Raw genomic sequence first — 16,675 nt, forward strand, 5'->3', positions numbered from 1 at the left:
AAAAAGGAGAAGGAATCAGAGCAAACTGTTAACAATGGCTAGTTGAACTACAGGTAATCTTTCCTTTTTCTCTGTTTTTATATTTTAAAAGTATTTTAAAAAGAAACCTGGACCCACAACTACTTCCCTCTAGCTTCTGTCAATGGCATAAACTTCGTTAGTTAGGGTCAACAAACAAGGGACACACAGGAGGGGCAACTAACCTAGCCTGGACGTTCAGGGTCGGTTTGCAACCCCTCTGTCTCTCATAACCACCTGAGTCTCTGGTATGGGGACTCTTCATCACTCTGTCACTTCCTAACCTTTTCTTCTAGCCTCTGGGTCCCAACAGAGCTGAAAAAGACATGGAGATCTTTGCTTTACTTCCACAAAATTATACGGTGAAAAATGAAATTCTGATAAAACAATCAAGAAACTCAGAATAACTAAAGTTCACATATGGCAGTGTGTGGCAAGGAGAGTCTCCTGTCAAGAAATGTCTTTGCGATCGTGAAGTGCAAGGGGGAGTCAGTGGATGGGGTGTAAATGGATGGATGAGGGGAGGCAGAAGAGTCCCTTAATGTGGAGTTCATGAACACTTAGTGGGAAAGAAGGAGGGAGAAAGAGAGAAAGAGAAAGAGAGAGAGAGTGTGTGTGTGTGTGAGAGAGAGAGAGGGAGGGAGGTGGGAGGGATTGGGCATTTAAGACTGTGGTAAGAACATCTCTGCTCTGTTTTGGTTTCTCAAGAGAGTGAGTTGAATTGTGAATTGCTTTGAATTTTTAAAAGTTTTCTGTTTACTGAAAACCCCTTACTGAGACTGGATCATGAGGGACCTCATCTTTATATGAGTCACACATGAGTCTTCACCAATTGTTAGATGCTGGGAAAATCACTTAAACTCCCTGTGTTGTAGGTTGAATTGTGTCCTCCCTCCCTGAAGGGTATAGTCAAGTCTTAACCCTTGGATTTGACTCGATCTTATCTGGAAATAGGTAGGTCCTTGCAGATGTAATCAAGGTCAGATGACATCATGCTGGCTTAGGGGGGGACCCTAATCCAGTGACTGGTGTCCTTATAAGTGGGACATTTGTTCACAGAGACACATGCTGAGCCAAGTGTGAAGGCAGAGGCAGAGATTGAAAACATGCTGCCACACACCGGGGAATGCTAGGGATTGCAAACAACCACCAGAAAGCTAGAAGGGGCAAGGAAGGATTCTTCCCTAGAGTCTTCAGAGCCTTCAGGGCACAGCCCTGCTGACACTCTGATATGAGGCTTCAGCCTCCAGAACCGTGAGAGGATACATTCCTGTTATAAGCCACCTCGTTTGTGGTACTTTGTCATGGCAGCCCTAGGACACAGATATGCTCTGGATGTATCACGGGACTACTGCGAACACGTATGAGCTAATACACGTGAAACACTTAGAAAGGCCCCTGGGATCTAGACAGTACTCAGTACCTCAGCGAGAAGAACAGGACTGCTGAGATCCCGTCATCCGAAATGACCCGCTTCTGGACTCCCTGCTAGGTGGGCATGGGTTATTTCCCAGTGTGAAGAAGAATGAGAGACTGGAACTGTCCCTGGGTCCCCTCTGGTTTCCAGGTTCCACTCCTTCATTCCTAATCTCCCTGAAGCCATCAGCACAGACTTCCTTTCCTGTGAGGACCCCGGAGCCCAGGCTGATGGCGCAGGAGGGGAACCTCGAGAGCCCTCACAGTCTGGCCACTTCATTTGGCAGGTGGCATCTGTCTTCAGTTCCTTTGGCCCTCTGAGGAGCCTCCTGGCAATCCTGGGAGGTGGGTGACAGGCAGAGGGTATTATACTGATTTCACAGAGGAATGGGAGGGATCTCTAAAAGCTTCTATCCCACAAGAGAATGTAAGTCCAGGAATCTTCCCCACTTCCCTGTGTTTCAAAGGATTGCTCTAGATGTGTGAATTTAGGCCCGTGATTCACTCACAGCCCTGCGCCCAGGACTTCTGACTCACAAGGGAGTGCTCTGTGCTCCCGGGCTCACCCTCTCACTAAGTCCATCACCTCCAGGGATCGAGCCAGGGCTCCACAGCCCAATCTTGCTACTTTACCCACTTGCCCAGATTTCAGAAGGAGCAAATTAAAGTTACAGGGTTCCAGACAAGAGCCTGGGACTAGGGGAAAAAAGAGATGTGTGTGCACATGCATGTTGTGTATTGCATTCCAGAAGCTCTTGAAAGCCATGGAAGTAAAAATAGCATAGCTGGTGAGTCTAAGACTCAAGATGACCTCATCTGAGAGGGGCTGGAGGTTGATGCTTCGATTTTGGCCAGGTCATTTGGCCGTAAGGTTAATAATAAATAACAGTAATACTAGTAGTAGTCATCTCCCTCCTCTGTGTGGAACTTTCCAGCAGACAGGTATGTTCACCTTCTTTATTATATTTGCTTCTGATGGCAGTCTTGCCGTGAATGCACTTCAGGCAGACATGGTGATTCTGGGCCCAGAGAGGTGGCATAAGTCCCCAAGGGAACACAGCCTAGGAGTGGCAGACCTGAGACAAAATCCTGACGGCCTGACTTCCAGCCCTGGTCCAGTAACTGGAATCAGAGAGCCAGAGAAGGTCAGAGATAGAAAGGATATGAAAGGCTATCAAGTTCATCTCTTTTCTGTCTTAGATGGGCAAAGTGAGACTCAGAGAAGCGAAGTAATTGGCTCAAAGTCACATGGCACAGTCGATGGGCAGAACCAGGCTCAGGGACCAGGTGCACCATAGTCCCCGTACAGTGTTCTTACTTACGTGTTGATCAGAGTAAAAAGCTCCTAACGGAGCTGGGGTGAACCCCTCAGAAGGTATCGTGTCCATGCAAATGCTAGACACCATTAACGGTGTGGGGCCTGAGCCACGGTGGGCAGGTCCTTGGAGTCCAAGGCTCCCACTGTTCCCAGAACGACTGCCCTTTTGCAAGGAGGGCTCTGGACAGAAGAGGGGATGGTCTCCGGGCAGCAGGGGCAAGGGGAGAAAAAGAGGGCTGACAGGGAGGGGTCTCCGGGAGCCTGGGAAGCAGGCGTCCCGCAGGTGGGAAGCTGGCAGTGCCCACCGACCCAGTGGGAGCGAGTCTGGGAGGGGGTAGGCGGGAGAGTCTGGGAACAGGGGCTGGGCAGGAGGGCCGGGAAAGATTCACTCTCCCTGGCTTGTGGAAGACTCCCCACCCCATGCCTTCTGGGACTTCAGAGCCAAGCTCATTCACATGCAAATCCCCTCAGGGACTGAGAGGCTGGGTCTCAAACTGTTCGGAGCTGGAAAACAGTCCAAGGACAAGAAAACACAGTTGTGTTCTTCTGCAGCAGAGGCAGCCTGGCTCAAGGTATGTCGCAGTCGGGACGGGGGTGAAAGCAGTGATTGAGTAAGAGCTGAGGGCAGTGAGGGGACCTGCCACAGGCCAGCGTCGCCAGGCTGAGTTCCTGGGAATGTGTGAGCTGGCGTGTTCCTCTGCCACCACCAAGGACCCTGTCCGGCCCCAGCCAATACGAACATCCTCAGATCTTCACGTGGAAACCCTCACAGAGCGCTGGAATAAGGACCAGATGACCTGGGTTCTGGCTCCCCCTCTGCCCCTCCTATGTCAGGGGTCACTTGTCATTTGAACCTCCCCAGGCAGTAAGTAGTGTGCTGGAGCTGGCTCGTATCTGTTTATAAGCACAAACTGTCAACTTTTCAGAGATTTGGGGACCCTGTTGTTGAACACAGCCATCATTCGAAATTGGGTTTCATAAAGTTGCAATTAATTAAATTGTATTAAAGACAAATTATACAAAAACTCATCCTCTCCTATTTTTAGCATTTGACTGTTACCTCTGCACTCAAGGTGATTACCGTCTAGCATATCCGAATGGTGCGTGGTGCGTGGTGCGTGGTGCGCTACTGAGCATTTCGTCTCCTCCCCGGTCCCAGAGCCACTTGTTAATCATTTACAAGCACACCGTCTTCGGGCCTCCGTGCTCACAAACATCTAAGGTGGGGACAGTATATAATGCTGTCCTCTGAAGAGTCAAGAGGTCATGAAACATGGCATGGAAAGAGCTTGTAAAGTCTGTCATTCATTGCCTGTCAGCACTGAGCAGGGGCCTTACCTCCCAGCCCTTTGGTGATCTGGCCCTCCTTCCCTGCTCCCGACCTGCACCTCTCTGTCTCCACTTCCCGTCCCTGTCCCTCCTGCTCCAGTCACACTGCCCCCTTGCTGCTCTTCAGACACACCAGCCACTTGCCCCCCTCAGGGTCTTTGCACTCGCTGTTCCCTCTGGTTGGAAGGGTTTTTGCCAGAAAGCCACGCAGCGAACTTCCTCAGCTTTTTCAAGTCTTTTCTCAACTGTCACCCTGTCATTGAGGACTACCCTGACCAACATATTTAAATCACAGCCCTCACCCCTCCTCACCCAGTCCCTCTCTATCCTGCTCTATTGCACTTCTTTGCCTCTCACCTTACTACTCGCTGTAGACGTTATCTGTGGATTGTGTTTAGTGTTTATTATGTTTCCCCCAATGCAATATAAGCATCCTGCTGGCAGGGATTTCTGTATGTTTTAATTACTGCTATACCCTAAGCTCTAGTAAATAGTAGGCATTCAGTAAATATTTGCTGAATAGATGAATAAACGAATACCTCCCATTGCCTACCTTTTCCCTTTACGAGCACACCAAAGGAAATTCCAGCTCTGCTTCTTACCGAGGTCTATCAGAGAGCAGCCTGTGTCCACACGAGCATGCGGATTTGCACACCAGGTGCATGGGCACCCCAGAGCACTCCCACTTCACACTCATCTGAGCTCACCCGTGTGCTCTGTCCCAGCACTGGGACCTCCCTTCTGTTTTCCACCACCCAGAGCCTGTGTTCTTGGCACTTCCTGCCTAAAATGAGCTTTGGTCACACTTTTCGGAAGCTCATTTCCACTTTCTGACTCCCGTGTGCCTAGAATCGGAATCTGCTATCTCAGGAGTGGAAGAATCCCCCTAGGGACTACAACTGAAATTCATGAGAAACATCTCTCCTTTTCTCGTTTCCTTCAGGGGCCAAGGCCGCCTGTCTAATCCCAGAGAATTAGCAGAGCTGCTGCTGTTGCTGGGGTCAGCCATAGCCTGAAGGTCGAGGGCATGTTCTGAGTAAACACAGAGCACTGCACAGAAGTTAGGAGCCTGCGGGTCAGGGAAGTCAGTCTTGGAGCAGGGCCCTGGGAGGGACTTATCTCTCAATAACACAGCAGGACGCAGACTGACCCAGCGAGGCCTGGGGAAGGGAGCACTGGACTGGGAGTGGTAGGCCATCAGAACTGGAAGGGCTTGGAGAGGCCGGCAAGTCCACTTTCCTCCCTGGGCAGATGGGGAAACTGAGGCCCAGAGCAGGGAGCTCACTTGTCCAGCATCTCAGTAGGAGTCAGTGGCTGACTTCTAGACCAGAGCCCCTTCCTTGTGCTCCATGCTGGGAGCCATAGGCCTTCTCCTGCTCTGCCCCGAGACTGTGCTGACTGCCCGGAGCTCCCGGGGCTGACGGTCTACGAGAACGAGCTGGAGCTCACCTTTAGGGCTTGTGTGCCACCAACGGATAAATCAAGTACTCTCATCCCTCACAGCTCACTCTCTATTTCTTGTTATTTCTGTAAAATGTTTTTCCTCTCAAAGTTAGGATAAAAGAGAAAGTTCTTTAACAAAATCTAGACAACACAAGGACCCTCAGGGACCTTCTGTTTTATAAATTTTACTAAATTACCCTGACCGGCAGTGTTGCCTTAGGAATAATACATAGCCAGGAAGCACACCAAGGTCTCTTCCAGGACAAATGTGTTCTAACAGAGAAGGACTACATGGAGAGATGAAATTATGACTTGGGGGTAAGCAGACCAGGGGCTGAGAACTACAGAGACTAGACAAATCCACTCACGTTCTTTGTGCTGTTTCTCTTTTCTTTTCTTTTTTTTTTTTAAATAGGCTCCATGCCCCCTGCGGGACTTGAACTCACAACCCTGAGATCAAGACCTGAGCTGAGATCGAGAGTTGGATGCTTAACCGACTGAGCAACCCGGGCGGCCCTGTGCTATTCCTTTTGCTATAAATGAGATGTAATCATCCCGGCTCTGCCTATTCCACGAGAATCAAGTGTGGCAATAAATTAGAAACTGCATTAATGTGTGTTACTACAAGGTAAACACACAGAGGAAATAACCTCTTGTATCTGATCGGTCCTTTCAAAGTACTTTTCCATAAATTGTCTGAAAATACTGAGCGACATGAGCAAGGTCATAGGGAGCCAGTTAGTGGTATAGTCAGAGCAGATGAGAAAAATGATGTTCATTGAGCACCTGGTGACAACAACATGCACTTTATTACTCACAGCGCCGCCATCATTACTGCTCGAACAGTATTGCTGAGTGAATTACATATGTGCTGGACATATGTCATGAAAACATTTGCCTCATTTGGCAATAAGCCCACGAGATAGGTATTATTATTATTATCCCCATTTTACAGTAAGAGGTGGAGGCAGGACCTACCCCAGGTCCTTCTGGGTCTAAAGCCTGATCTGGAAACCGTTGGGCATGCTTGCCTCTTGCAGTAGGAATTTCACTTACAGCCAGCATTTCGTTTAAATCCTCCCACAGGGGCGCCTGGGTGGCTCAGTCAGTTAAGCGTCTGCCTTCGGCTCAGGTCATGATCCCAGGGTCCTGGGATGGAGCCCTGCGTCGGGCTCCTCGCTCAGTGAGGAGCCTGCTTTGCCCTCTCCTGCTCCCCCTGCTTGTGCTCTCTCTCTGTCAAATAAATAAATAAAATCTTAAAAAAAAAAAATCCTCCCACAACCTGTGAGGAACTTCTTCTTCTTTTTCTTTTTTGTAACTGATAAAACTGATGCTTAGGGAGATCGAGAAGCTTAGGGAATTGCACTGTGAACTCCTATTTACCCTTCAAGACTTACCTCAAACATCCAAAGCCTTTCCTGAACACCCAGGAATGACTACTCCCCATCTCTATACTGCCTCACATCCTTTGTGTTACTTTGTGCAGCTTTAATTTATTAATTAGATATTTGTCTCATGACACACTGTGAAATCGCAAATTCCTCGAAGGCAGGTATTGTCTCACTCACGTTCGTGGGCCCTGTCTTTGGTGCAGTGTCCAGCTTCCAGTAGGTTCTTACTGAGATTCTTAGGCTTCATTCCATAGATAGCAGGGAGCCATATAAGGATTTGAGAGTGTCACAATCAAAAAAATGTTTTAAGAAGATCTCTCTGGACACGTGCCTCTAGAAGGTGGACTGGATGGGGACAGACTGACAGCCAGTAGACATTTAGGAGACAATGGCAATAGACTAGGTGAGAGGGATAAGACTGGAACGAAGGCGTGAACAGTTGAGTAGGTCAAGGTTAGAGGCTTGACAGGAGAAGTGGGTGACTTTGCACGAGCAGCTAACAGAAGCCAGTGGAATTGTGTGTACTCAGCGAGACCAAGAGAGAATAAAAGCCAAATGCAGGTTCTTATTATCTCTTTTTCCAGTGAACAGACGTTGTGAAATGAACTTGAAGATAGGGTGTGTGTGACTATGGGATTCCCTCTGTGGTTCTGTTTTCTCAGTACGTCTTTCCGTGACTATGGCTCTGGGGCCCCTTTCTAGGCACGAGTCACCACTTCCTCTGATGCCCAACCAAAGGAACTAATTTGTTATATTCCTAGGGAAAAAGTCCCTTCTGGACATACTCAAAGACAGTGCTCTATTATACTGAAGAGAGTGGCTAAGTTTGACTATAGGCAATGTTTGCCTTATATCACACTTACTTACATTTACATTACCTTAAAAACCTAAGCACCCACAAGATGGGACTTCACTGTCATTTAATTAATTTATTTTTTTTAAAGAAGAAAAGACTGAGAGTCTTGAGATATAAATTCTGGTCCCAGTGTGGCCCTGACCACTGAATTGTCCTTCCCTAGGCTTTGGTCATGATGGTCATAGAGTTGAACCGTGATTTCTGAGGTCTTAGATGCACAGAATATCAGGGCTAGGGTGTCTTCGGAGACCGTTGGCTTCAACTTCCTGTATTTGAGAGAAGAGGAAGTGGAGTCCCCTCCAGAAATATTCACTCGCCCAAGGCTCATTAGTGGAGAATGACCCCAAGAAACCAGCCCTCCTGACTCCCCAGCCAGCGTCCGTGCTCTGCCCCTCGCCTGCAGCATTAACCGCCTGTGACCCGTAAGCCTCATCCGTGCACGGCAGGGACCCACACATTGCAGCCACGTTCCAAGGAAGCAGATGCTCCTGCAGATGTGCACTCGCCTTGAAGACCGAGGACTGCGGGGAATCAGGCCAGAGAGGAATTTTCATAAAACGAGAGCATCTGGACCGCAGCCTTGGGGTCCTGCTCTTCTTCAAGCTACTGAAATACAGAGTCAGCTGTTCCATTATTGTCACCCCGATGGGCTGGGCTGGGAAGGGCCAGAAAGGGTCCTTGTGAGCTGGAGGGTGCTTTAAATCTACTCCTTGGCCTGCCAGGGGAACTCAGTCACAGAGTGAAAAAGCCTCCAAATAGGGGCTACTATCGCATCAAATGGAAATCAGTGATATTTAAAGTTGCTTGGGAAAGGACAGTGGTGGCGTGGTGTGTTTACAGGTTTGCTTTGAATGACATGTCACTAAGGCAACCCCAGCAGACGGTAGGCTCTTATTGGATTGCTTATGGGCCACGGAACTTGGAGAAGTGGATGTTGTAACATATTATTACCAGTTTCTGGCATTATCCTAACTAGGATAATGAGGGTTTGGTGGGGTCATCTGGACAGTTCTGGCAGAAGGAGTAGGATTAGAGTCCAGGAATTTAAGGGACTTAAGGGATCATCTCATGTCACCCCCTCATGGAACAGATGAGAAAACGGGATTTTGGAGAGGGATGATGACTTCTCTGGGAATGACATGGCATGTGCCTGCTTTATTCCTGCTCTCAATCACAGCCAGGAAAGGCACACATTCTGGGGGCAGAGGAGGGGGGCAATTAGAAAAAGTGAATGGGTTTCAACTATATGTGGAAGGCTTCTGGGTTTGGGAGTTCAGAGGCCAGAGTACTCGTCTTGTGCCTGAATTCTGAGCTCCAGGCTCCTCTTCTGTCCGGTGGGCACTAAAGCAATACTCAAGCTGTAAATCCTCTAAGGCAGGACCTTCAGGGTGACTGAGGAGGATGAGTGAGCTGAATGAGCTTCTGAGCCACATTTGACCTGCTAGCCACTCTTCTGTTTTCCAAATCGGGCCTACCAGAAAACTGTTTGAAGAAAACTAGGAGGAAATGTTTGAAAAACAATACTAACCACAGCTATGTGGGATTAGATGAGTCTCCGGAGGGTCTCTACAACTTGACATTCTGTGAGTCCATGAGTGCAGGAGAGGAACTCGGCCAGGGGCTTGTGGACGGGAGCACAGGGTCCGTCTCTACATGAGCACCTGTTGTCAGCCAACCAAGGGGCAGCGTCCCGACTAGGGAGGCCTGCTCAGGCCCCATGGCCGCCGGAACCTCTGCAGGGAGGCTGATGGCCATGCTGGGATGGCATTCTGGAAGGGAGTTAGCACAAGCGGAGAGATACATCTTGCCCTTCTTGCCCAATACGTGAAGCCCTTCTTCCAAAGGCATTGGGAGAAGGTGTCTGAAGCAGAGATGCAAGGACTGTAGGGCCCTTCAGGTAGCAGACAGCTTCTTTGCTGTGCCCAGGGGTCATAATCTTATTTGGAGTGAGAGAGTGCTCTAAGATTTTCTTCATTCAGGAGTTAGTGGCAGATCGGGGACTAGCCCAGGCATTTCCTGAATCCCAGGCAAGAATCCAGGACCATGCTATCTTTCCAGGGGACCTACCTCCATCTGCCTGGGCTTTCATGAAGGTGTCTCACTACTCCTGATAGAAACCATCAATCAGTTTCCAAAATATTCTCCAGCCAGAAAAGCCAAATTTGGATAAATGGTCACCAGGGTCCTTAATTCAGTGTCAGAAGAGGTCTTCATATTCTATCATCATTGCCCTTGAAAAGTACCTTTTTTTTTTTGCCATTACAAAATGCAGCTGATGTCAGCTCCTTAATCTGCCTTGCCAGGAGGTTCAGTTTATTAGGGACAAAGGAATGAGTTAAATCCTCTGTTGTGTGTTTATTATCTCTAGAAGGGAATCCTAACAAGGTCAAGCTTGGCAGCTGTCTGAAGAAGAGGAAAACTTGTGAGAAATGATTGCTTAGTGTATATGAATTGAGAGTCAATTCCTCAGGTGGAGGAAGGGGGTGGATAATGACAGTAAGTTATTGTTACAATTCAAGAAAAAAAAATGCTGTAATGTCCATAGTCTTAAAAGCCTCAGCTACTAGTAAAAGCAAGTGTTTTCACTGAAAAAAAATTCTAGATGGGTGACATATTTGAAAATAGAGAAGAAAGCAGTTAGGAAGTTCACATCTAGCCTTGTTTAAATCTTGGAACTTACTGTCGTATTAAGCCAATGTTTGGTCATTTTCCTTCTGGTTAAGTCCACTTTCTAATCCAAATATTTGAGAATGCCACAGTTTTATGACCAGCATTAGTTGGGGGGATGGGCTGGAGGAGTCGGCTAACCTAATGGTTCCTACCCATAATGCATCTTCTCCTGGAGTCTGGCTCTGGCAGAGGCTAGATTATATCCTGGAAGACATAACTAACATGTTTGTCAGAAATTTCACTTTATGATGATGAATATGTAGTCTTGAACACAAGTCTCCTTGCTGGATCCTTGTGACCCTGAAAAGTTGGCTCCATTTTTAATGAATTCATGGACACTATATGTCAGTCTAGATGGCCAGCCCACATCATCTCCCAGAGCAACCAGCCCACCCCACCTTCCTCATTCTGTATCCATCAGTCTTTTTGTGTCCTTACTCTTTTCCATCTTATGCAATGGCTACTTTGCTAGGCTCATCTCTCTTTGTAAGGGACCAAATCTTTTGTATCTTTAAATTCTCGCAGTCCTCAGCCCAGGACATTCACAGAAGGGCAGCATCCCACTGAACGGTGGTTCTCAGATTAGGAGATTTTGTTCCTCTGGGGATATGGGCAACCTCTAGAGACATTTTTGGTTGTCACAACTGGTGGGAGAGTGATCTTGGTATCTAGTGAGTAGAAGCCAGGGATGCTGCTAAAAATCCTATAATTCTCAAAACAGCTTTCCTCAGCAAAGAATTATCTGGCTCAAAATATCAATAGTGTTGAAGCTAATAAACTCTGTCAAAGAGCATCAATTTGGGAAAGTTTTTAGTCACAGGAATCTTGTTGTAAATGAGATATTTGATGCAGACCCAACATATAAAATAAGCAATACCCAACATTTAAAATGAGTTTAAGCAGGGTGGGGGTTCATAGTCCCACTTATCCGCCCCCTTTCTCCCCCCAGCAGTAGTCTTATAAGCCCCTGCAGTATCCTGGGGCTCAGTGGAGAGCAACTTGAGAGCAGTTTGGTGTAGCCAAAAGAGCATGGGATTGAAAGTCAGAAGACATGGGTTTGGAAATTGACCCACTGCTTACTAGCTGTAGCTTCGCCTTCTTGGGTTTGTTCCTTTGCCTATGAAGCAGGACAGTAGTAGTACCTGCCTTATAGGATTGTTTTAAAGATGGAATGAGATTATAAGTATAAAACTACATTGTAAACTCACTACTTTGCTGTTGATCAAACATTCTGGTTAATACAAGGTTAACTCTTATTGAATTACCGACTGCGGAGAACAGAGACCACATTAATACTAAAAATATACAAAACCTACTCTAGAGTGATTTGATGGGAACTTTTCCAGAAAGCCAGAGAGAGCTTAGAAAGTAGGTTCTTAGGCCTCCACATCTTTTTGAGCCAGATTCAGCCTTAGTAACTTGATCTCTCAGAAGCACTACAAACTTTCTCAGCCCCACTTTCAAAGAACAGCTTCCCATCCATGGCATTGTTTGTGGGTTCTCTCTAAATTCCAGGGAATATTGCTTCGATGTTGTAATCATTTCCTGCTCCTCTTCTACATGATTTTTACATCCACCCCTGATGGTGACCCCCCACCTTGTCCACACCCTTTGCAGAGAAAATCCAAACTCCTTAGCATCACATTCAAGACCCTTCAGAATCTCACCCTAATCCAACCTTCTGATTTCACCTGCTACTGTCTACTACTGCATACCCAACCCTTCCCCAGTGCTTGATCATTACTTAGGGAAGTGGGCAATGCTTTCTAATGCCTCAGCTTTGCACATAATTATGGCTGTGCTTCAGTCTAGTTATGCTTACTCTGGGGTCTCTGCCCTTTTCTTTCTGCTTGTAAAAGTGACCTTGGAACAGATGTTAGTGGAAACTTTAAGGACTTTGAGAACAGAAAGAAAAAAGGGAGGTTATGTTTGGCTGAGTTATACATTGCCAGCCTCAGTTTCTCTTGTGGTCCTTTCTAGGTTTATCACTGAGCCTGCACCTAGCCTACCACCCCCAACCTTCATTCATCATGTTGTAAATTTGTGTGTCTTCCTCACTGGACTGCTACCTTGGGAGGGTAAGCACAGTATCTAATTCATCTAGGCTTCTCTAACTCCTAGCAGATTCTCCAGTAGAGAACCTGGCTCAGTTAGGGAAAACCAAGGGTCTCACCTTCACATAGTCATATTCACAAAGGTAGGAGGATTCCAAGTTGAAGTGCATGAAGTAAAGCTTGATCCGAAATCCCTCTGGGACAGTGATATTCCAAGTCACCTCTGAATCACTTGGATAGGAGTCTGGATAGCCAGGTGACTGAATCTGGCCAAACATATTGTTAAGCTCCACGGTATGGGCCGAAGCTTTCAACAAGGAGAGGCACAGAGCATGACAGAGAAGGAGCCACCTGAAAGACATGAATGGATCTACTTACATTCATGGACACAGGTCCTCACCCTTTAACTAAGCAGCTAGGAGACCAAGCTCTTGACATATCTCTGCCACTGACCTGCTGTGCTTACTCTTCCCCACCTGGGGCCTTGCTTATCCAGTCTATTCTACAGGGAGATGGTGACTCCATGATTTCTATGGTTTCTTCCAACTGTGCTCTTCTGAAGATTTAATAAATATTCAAGTCTCCTAGACAGTCCCCTATTTGGGACTCTGACACTTATTATTTTACTGTTGAGAATGTAAATTTCATAATTAGGTAAAAGTTGATGTCCTTTCAAGGACATCTGGGTGGTTCAGTCAGTTAAGCATCTTTTTTCAGCTCGGGTCATGATCTCAGGGTCCTGGGATCGAGCCCCACGTCAGGCTCTCTGCTCAGCGGGAGCCTGCTTCTCTCTCTTCCTGCTGCTCCCCCTGCCTGTACCCTGTCTCTCAAATAAATAAATAAAATCTTAAAAAAAAAAGTTGATGTCCTTTATTCAACTCGGCTTCATTTAAGAATCAAACTCTTGGTTCAGTTTTGTAAAAAGTAAGTAATAGTGACATGGTAATACTGGGATGAGACTTATACTCAGTGATGGGATCTTGCATTACCTTAAACAGATTTAACAAAATCAGTCAAGATATGCAAAGTTTTTAATTAAGAAAGAATAAGCAAAACAAGTTTTTTCCCCCTCTTGGTAAGTATTCTTATAAAAGGATTAGAAAACTACAATTTATTTCCAGCTGTAGGCATCAGAGATAATGGACTGTTAAAAGAATTGCATAAGGAAGGGGCAAGGGAAACTCAATAAAACTTAATGGAACACACCCAAAGTGGCGCAATAATGAGTCAGAACGTCCAAGGCTAGTCAGAACCCTAATGAACAATATGCACCACATTGGGCATCTAATAGATTGCTCCCCCTGCAAGACCCAGTGACCTTGAACTCAAACACCCCAAACCTGGCTCATCAACTTCTTCCCCAAGTCCTATTTATTCCGCTTCCTATGTTTTGGAAATCCATCTACTTCTCTCCAGTCTATTAATTTAAACATTCTTATCTGGCCTATTGCTATTGCATCCTAAGTAATCTCCCTGTCCCCCACTTTATACCACTCAGCACTTTTCTGCCGAAGTTGATTTTCTAAAACACACATGTGACCAAGCTGTTTCACTGTGCCTGCAGGATAAAGCATCTGCTCCCAGGATGGCAGATGAGCCTTTTTTGATCTAGTGCTGATCTGCCTGTCCAGCCTCATCTCAGTGCCAGCTATGCCCTGGTATGTCATTCTGAAAGTATGCCATGCCTGTGCATGCCTTGGTCCCCTTGCACATAGCCTACCTATTCTTCATCTGCTTGCCTTATTTATCCTTCACCATCCAGCTCAAAGCTTCCTGGGCTATGGAGTATCCTGTACACCTCCAGATTCCACAGCTCCCTGTATGTGCTTGCATTCTGCATCTCTCACACAACACTGCTTTAAACACAGCCCCCGAAGTTAGATGTATTTGGGTTCAAATCCCATTCTTCTACTTACTGATTGAGAAATCTTGGATAATAGCCTCTCTGAGGCCCAGTTTCCTCGTATGTCAAATGGGGATTATAATTTCTAATTATAGGACTCACATGAGCATTAGAGATGATGTATATAAAGGACCTAGTATACAGCCTGGTATTAATAGATGGTGAATGAATAAAATGAATAGATGAATGAATGAATGAATGAATGAATGAATGAATGAAAGTGGTGCCAGAGCTTTATATAGCCTAAGTCCATGCTGGGAAATTAGACCAGCATCCTCAGATTACAGTAGCTCCCCTTTATCCACAGTTTCCTCTCTGTGGTTTCAGTTATCCATGGTCAGCCTTGGTCCAGAAGCAAGATGATCCTCCTTCTGACATATTGTCCAAAGGTCAGTAATAGCCTCATGCTATGTCATTGTGCTTATGTCACTCCCCTCGCTTCATCTCATCACATAGGCATTTTATCATCTCAGTATCATCAGGAGAAGGGTGAGTGCAATACAATTAAGATATTTTGAAAGATAAAATCAACACACAGAAATCAGTTGCATTCCTATACACTAACAATGAGACAGAAGAAAGAGAAATTAAGGAGTCAATCTCATTTACAATTGCACCCTAAAACCATAATATACCTAGGAATAAACCTAACCAAAGAGGCAAAGGATCTGTACTCAATAAACTATAGAACACTCATGAAAGAAATTGAGGAAGACACAAAGAAACGGAAAAACATTCCATGCTCATGGATTGGAAGAAAAAATATTGTTAAAATGTCCATGCTACCTAGAGCGATCTACACATTCAGTGCAATCCCTATCAAAATACCATCCACTTTTTTCACAGAACTGGAACAAATAATCCTAAAATTTGTATGGAACCAGAAAAGACCCCGAATAGCCAGAGGAATGTTGAAAAAGAAAAGCAAAGCTGGTGGCATCACAATTCCGGACTTCAAGCTCTATTACAAAGCTGTCATCATCAAGACAGTATGGTACTGGCACAAAAACAGACACATAGATCAGTGAAACATAATAGAGAGCCCAGAAATGGACCCTCAACTCTATAGTCAATTAATCTTCGACAAAGCAGGAAAGAATGTCCAATGGAAAAAAGACAGTCTCTTCAACAAATGGTGTTGGAAAAATTGGACAGCCACATGCAGAAGAATGAAACTGGGCCATTTCCTTATACCACACACAAAAATAGAATCAAAATGGATGAAAGACCTAAATGTGAGACAGGAATCCATCACAATCCTAGAGGAGAACATAGGCAGAAACCTCTCTGACCTCGGCCACGGCAACTTCCTGCTAGACGCATCTCCAAAAGCAAGGGAAACAAAGGCAAAAATGAACTATTGAGACTTCATCAAGATAAAAAGCTGTTGCACAGGAAAGGAAACAGTTGATAAAATCAAAAGACAACCGAGAGAATGGGAGAAGATAGTTGCAAATGACATATCAGATACAGGGATAGTATCCAAAATCTATAAAGAACTTATCAAGCTCAACACCCAAAGAACAAATAATCCAATCAAGAAATGGGCAGAAGGGCTGTCTGGGTGGCTCAGTTGGTTAACCAGCTGCCTTTGGCTTAGGTCATGATCCCAGGGTCCTGGGATCGAGTCCCACATTGGGCTCCTTGCTCAGCAGGGAGCCTGCTTCTCCCTCTGCCTACAGCTCCTCCTGCTTGTACTCTCGCTCACTTGCTCTCTCCCACCCTCTCTCTCTAGCAAATAAATAAATAAAATCTTAAAAAAAAAAAATGGGCAGAAGACACGAACAGACATTTCTCCAAAGAAGACATCCAAATGGCCAACAGACACATGAAAAAGTGCTCAACATCCGTTGGCATCAGGGAAATACAAATCAAAACCACAATGAGATACCACCTCACACCAGTCAGAATGGCTAAAATTAACAAGTCCAGAAACGACAGATGTTGGCGAGGATGCGGAAGAAGGAGAACCCTCCTACACTGTTTGTGGGAATGCAAGCTGGTGCAGCCAATCTGGAAAACAGTATGGAGTTTCCTCAGAAAGTTGAAAATAGAGCTACTCTATGATCCAGCAATTGCACTACTGGGTATTTACCCTAAAGATACATATGTAGTGATCTGAAGGGGCACCTGCACCCCAATGTTTATAGCAGCAATGTCCACAATAGTCAAACTATGGAAAGAGCCCAGATGTCCATCGACAGATGAATGGATAAAGAAGATGTGGTATAGGGCGCCTGGGTGGCTCAGTTGGTTAAGCGACTGCCTTCGGCTCAG

At 46.1% G+C, this 16,675-nt stretch overlaps 1 protein-coding gene across 4 annotated transcripts in view; it reads right to left on the bottom strand.

The window, feature by feature from the left end:
* Window positions 1-16,675, bottom strand: part of MASP1 (MBL associated serine protease 1) — a 64,793-nt gene that overhangs the window by 42,891 nt on the left and 5,227 nt on the right. For 3 of the 4 annotated variants that reach the window (XM_006741641.3, XM_006741640.3, XM_031037160.2), the window contains exon 2: window positions 12,615-12,846. The exons of the other annotated variant lie outside the window; for it this stretch is intronic. In XM_006741641.3, coding sequence (XP_006741704.2) covers window positions 12,615-12,846 — 232 coding nt within the window. The remainder of the gene's footprint in view (window positions 1-12,614; window positions 12,847-16,675) is intronic. 4 annotated transcript variants of the gene reach the window in all.

The sequence above is a fragment of the Leptonychotes weddellii genome, chromosome 1 (genome assembly GCF_054177405.1).
Source record: "Leptonychotes weddellii isolate Sample4059 chromosome 1, ASM5417740v2, whole genome shotgun sequence".
Taxonomy (NCBI): Eukaryota; Metazoa; Chordata; class Mammalia; order Carnivora; family Phocidae; genus Leptonychotes; species Leptonychotes weddellii.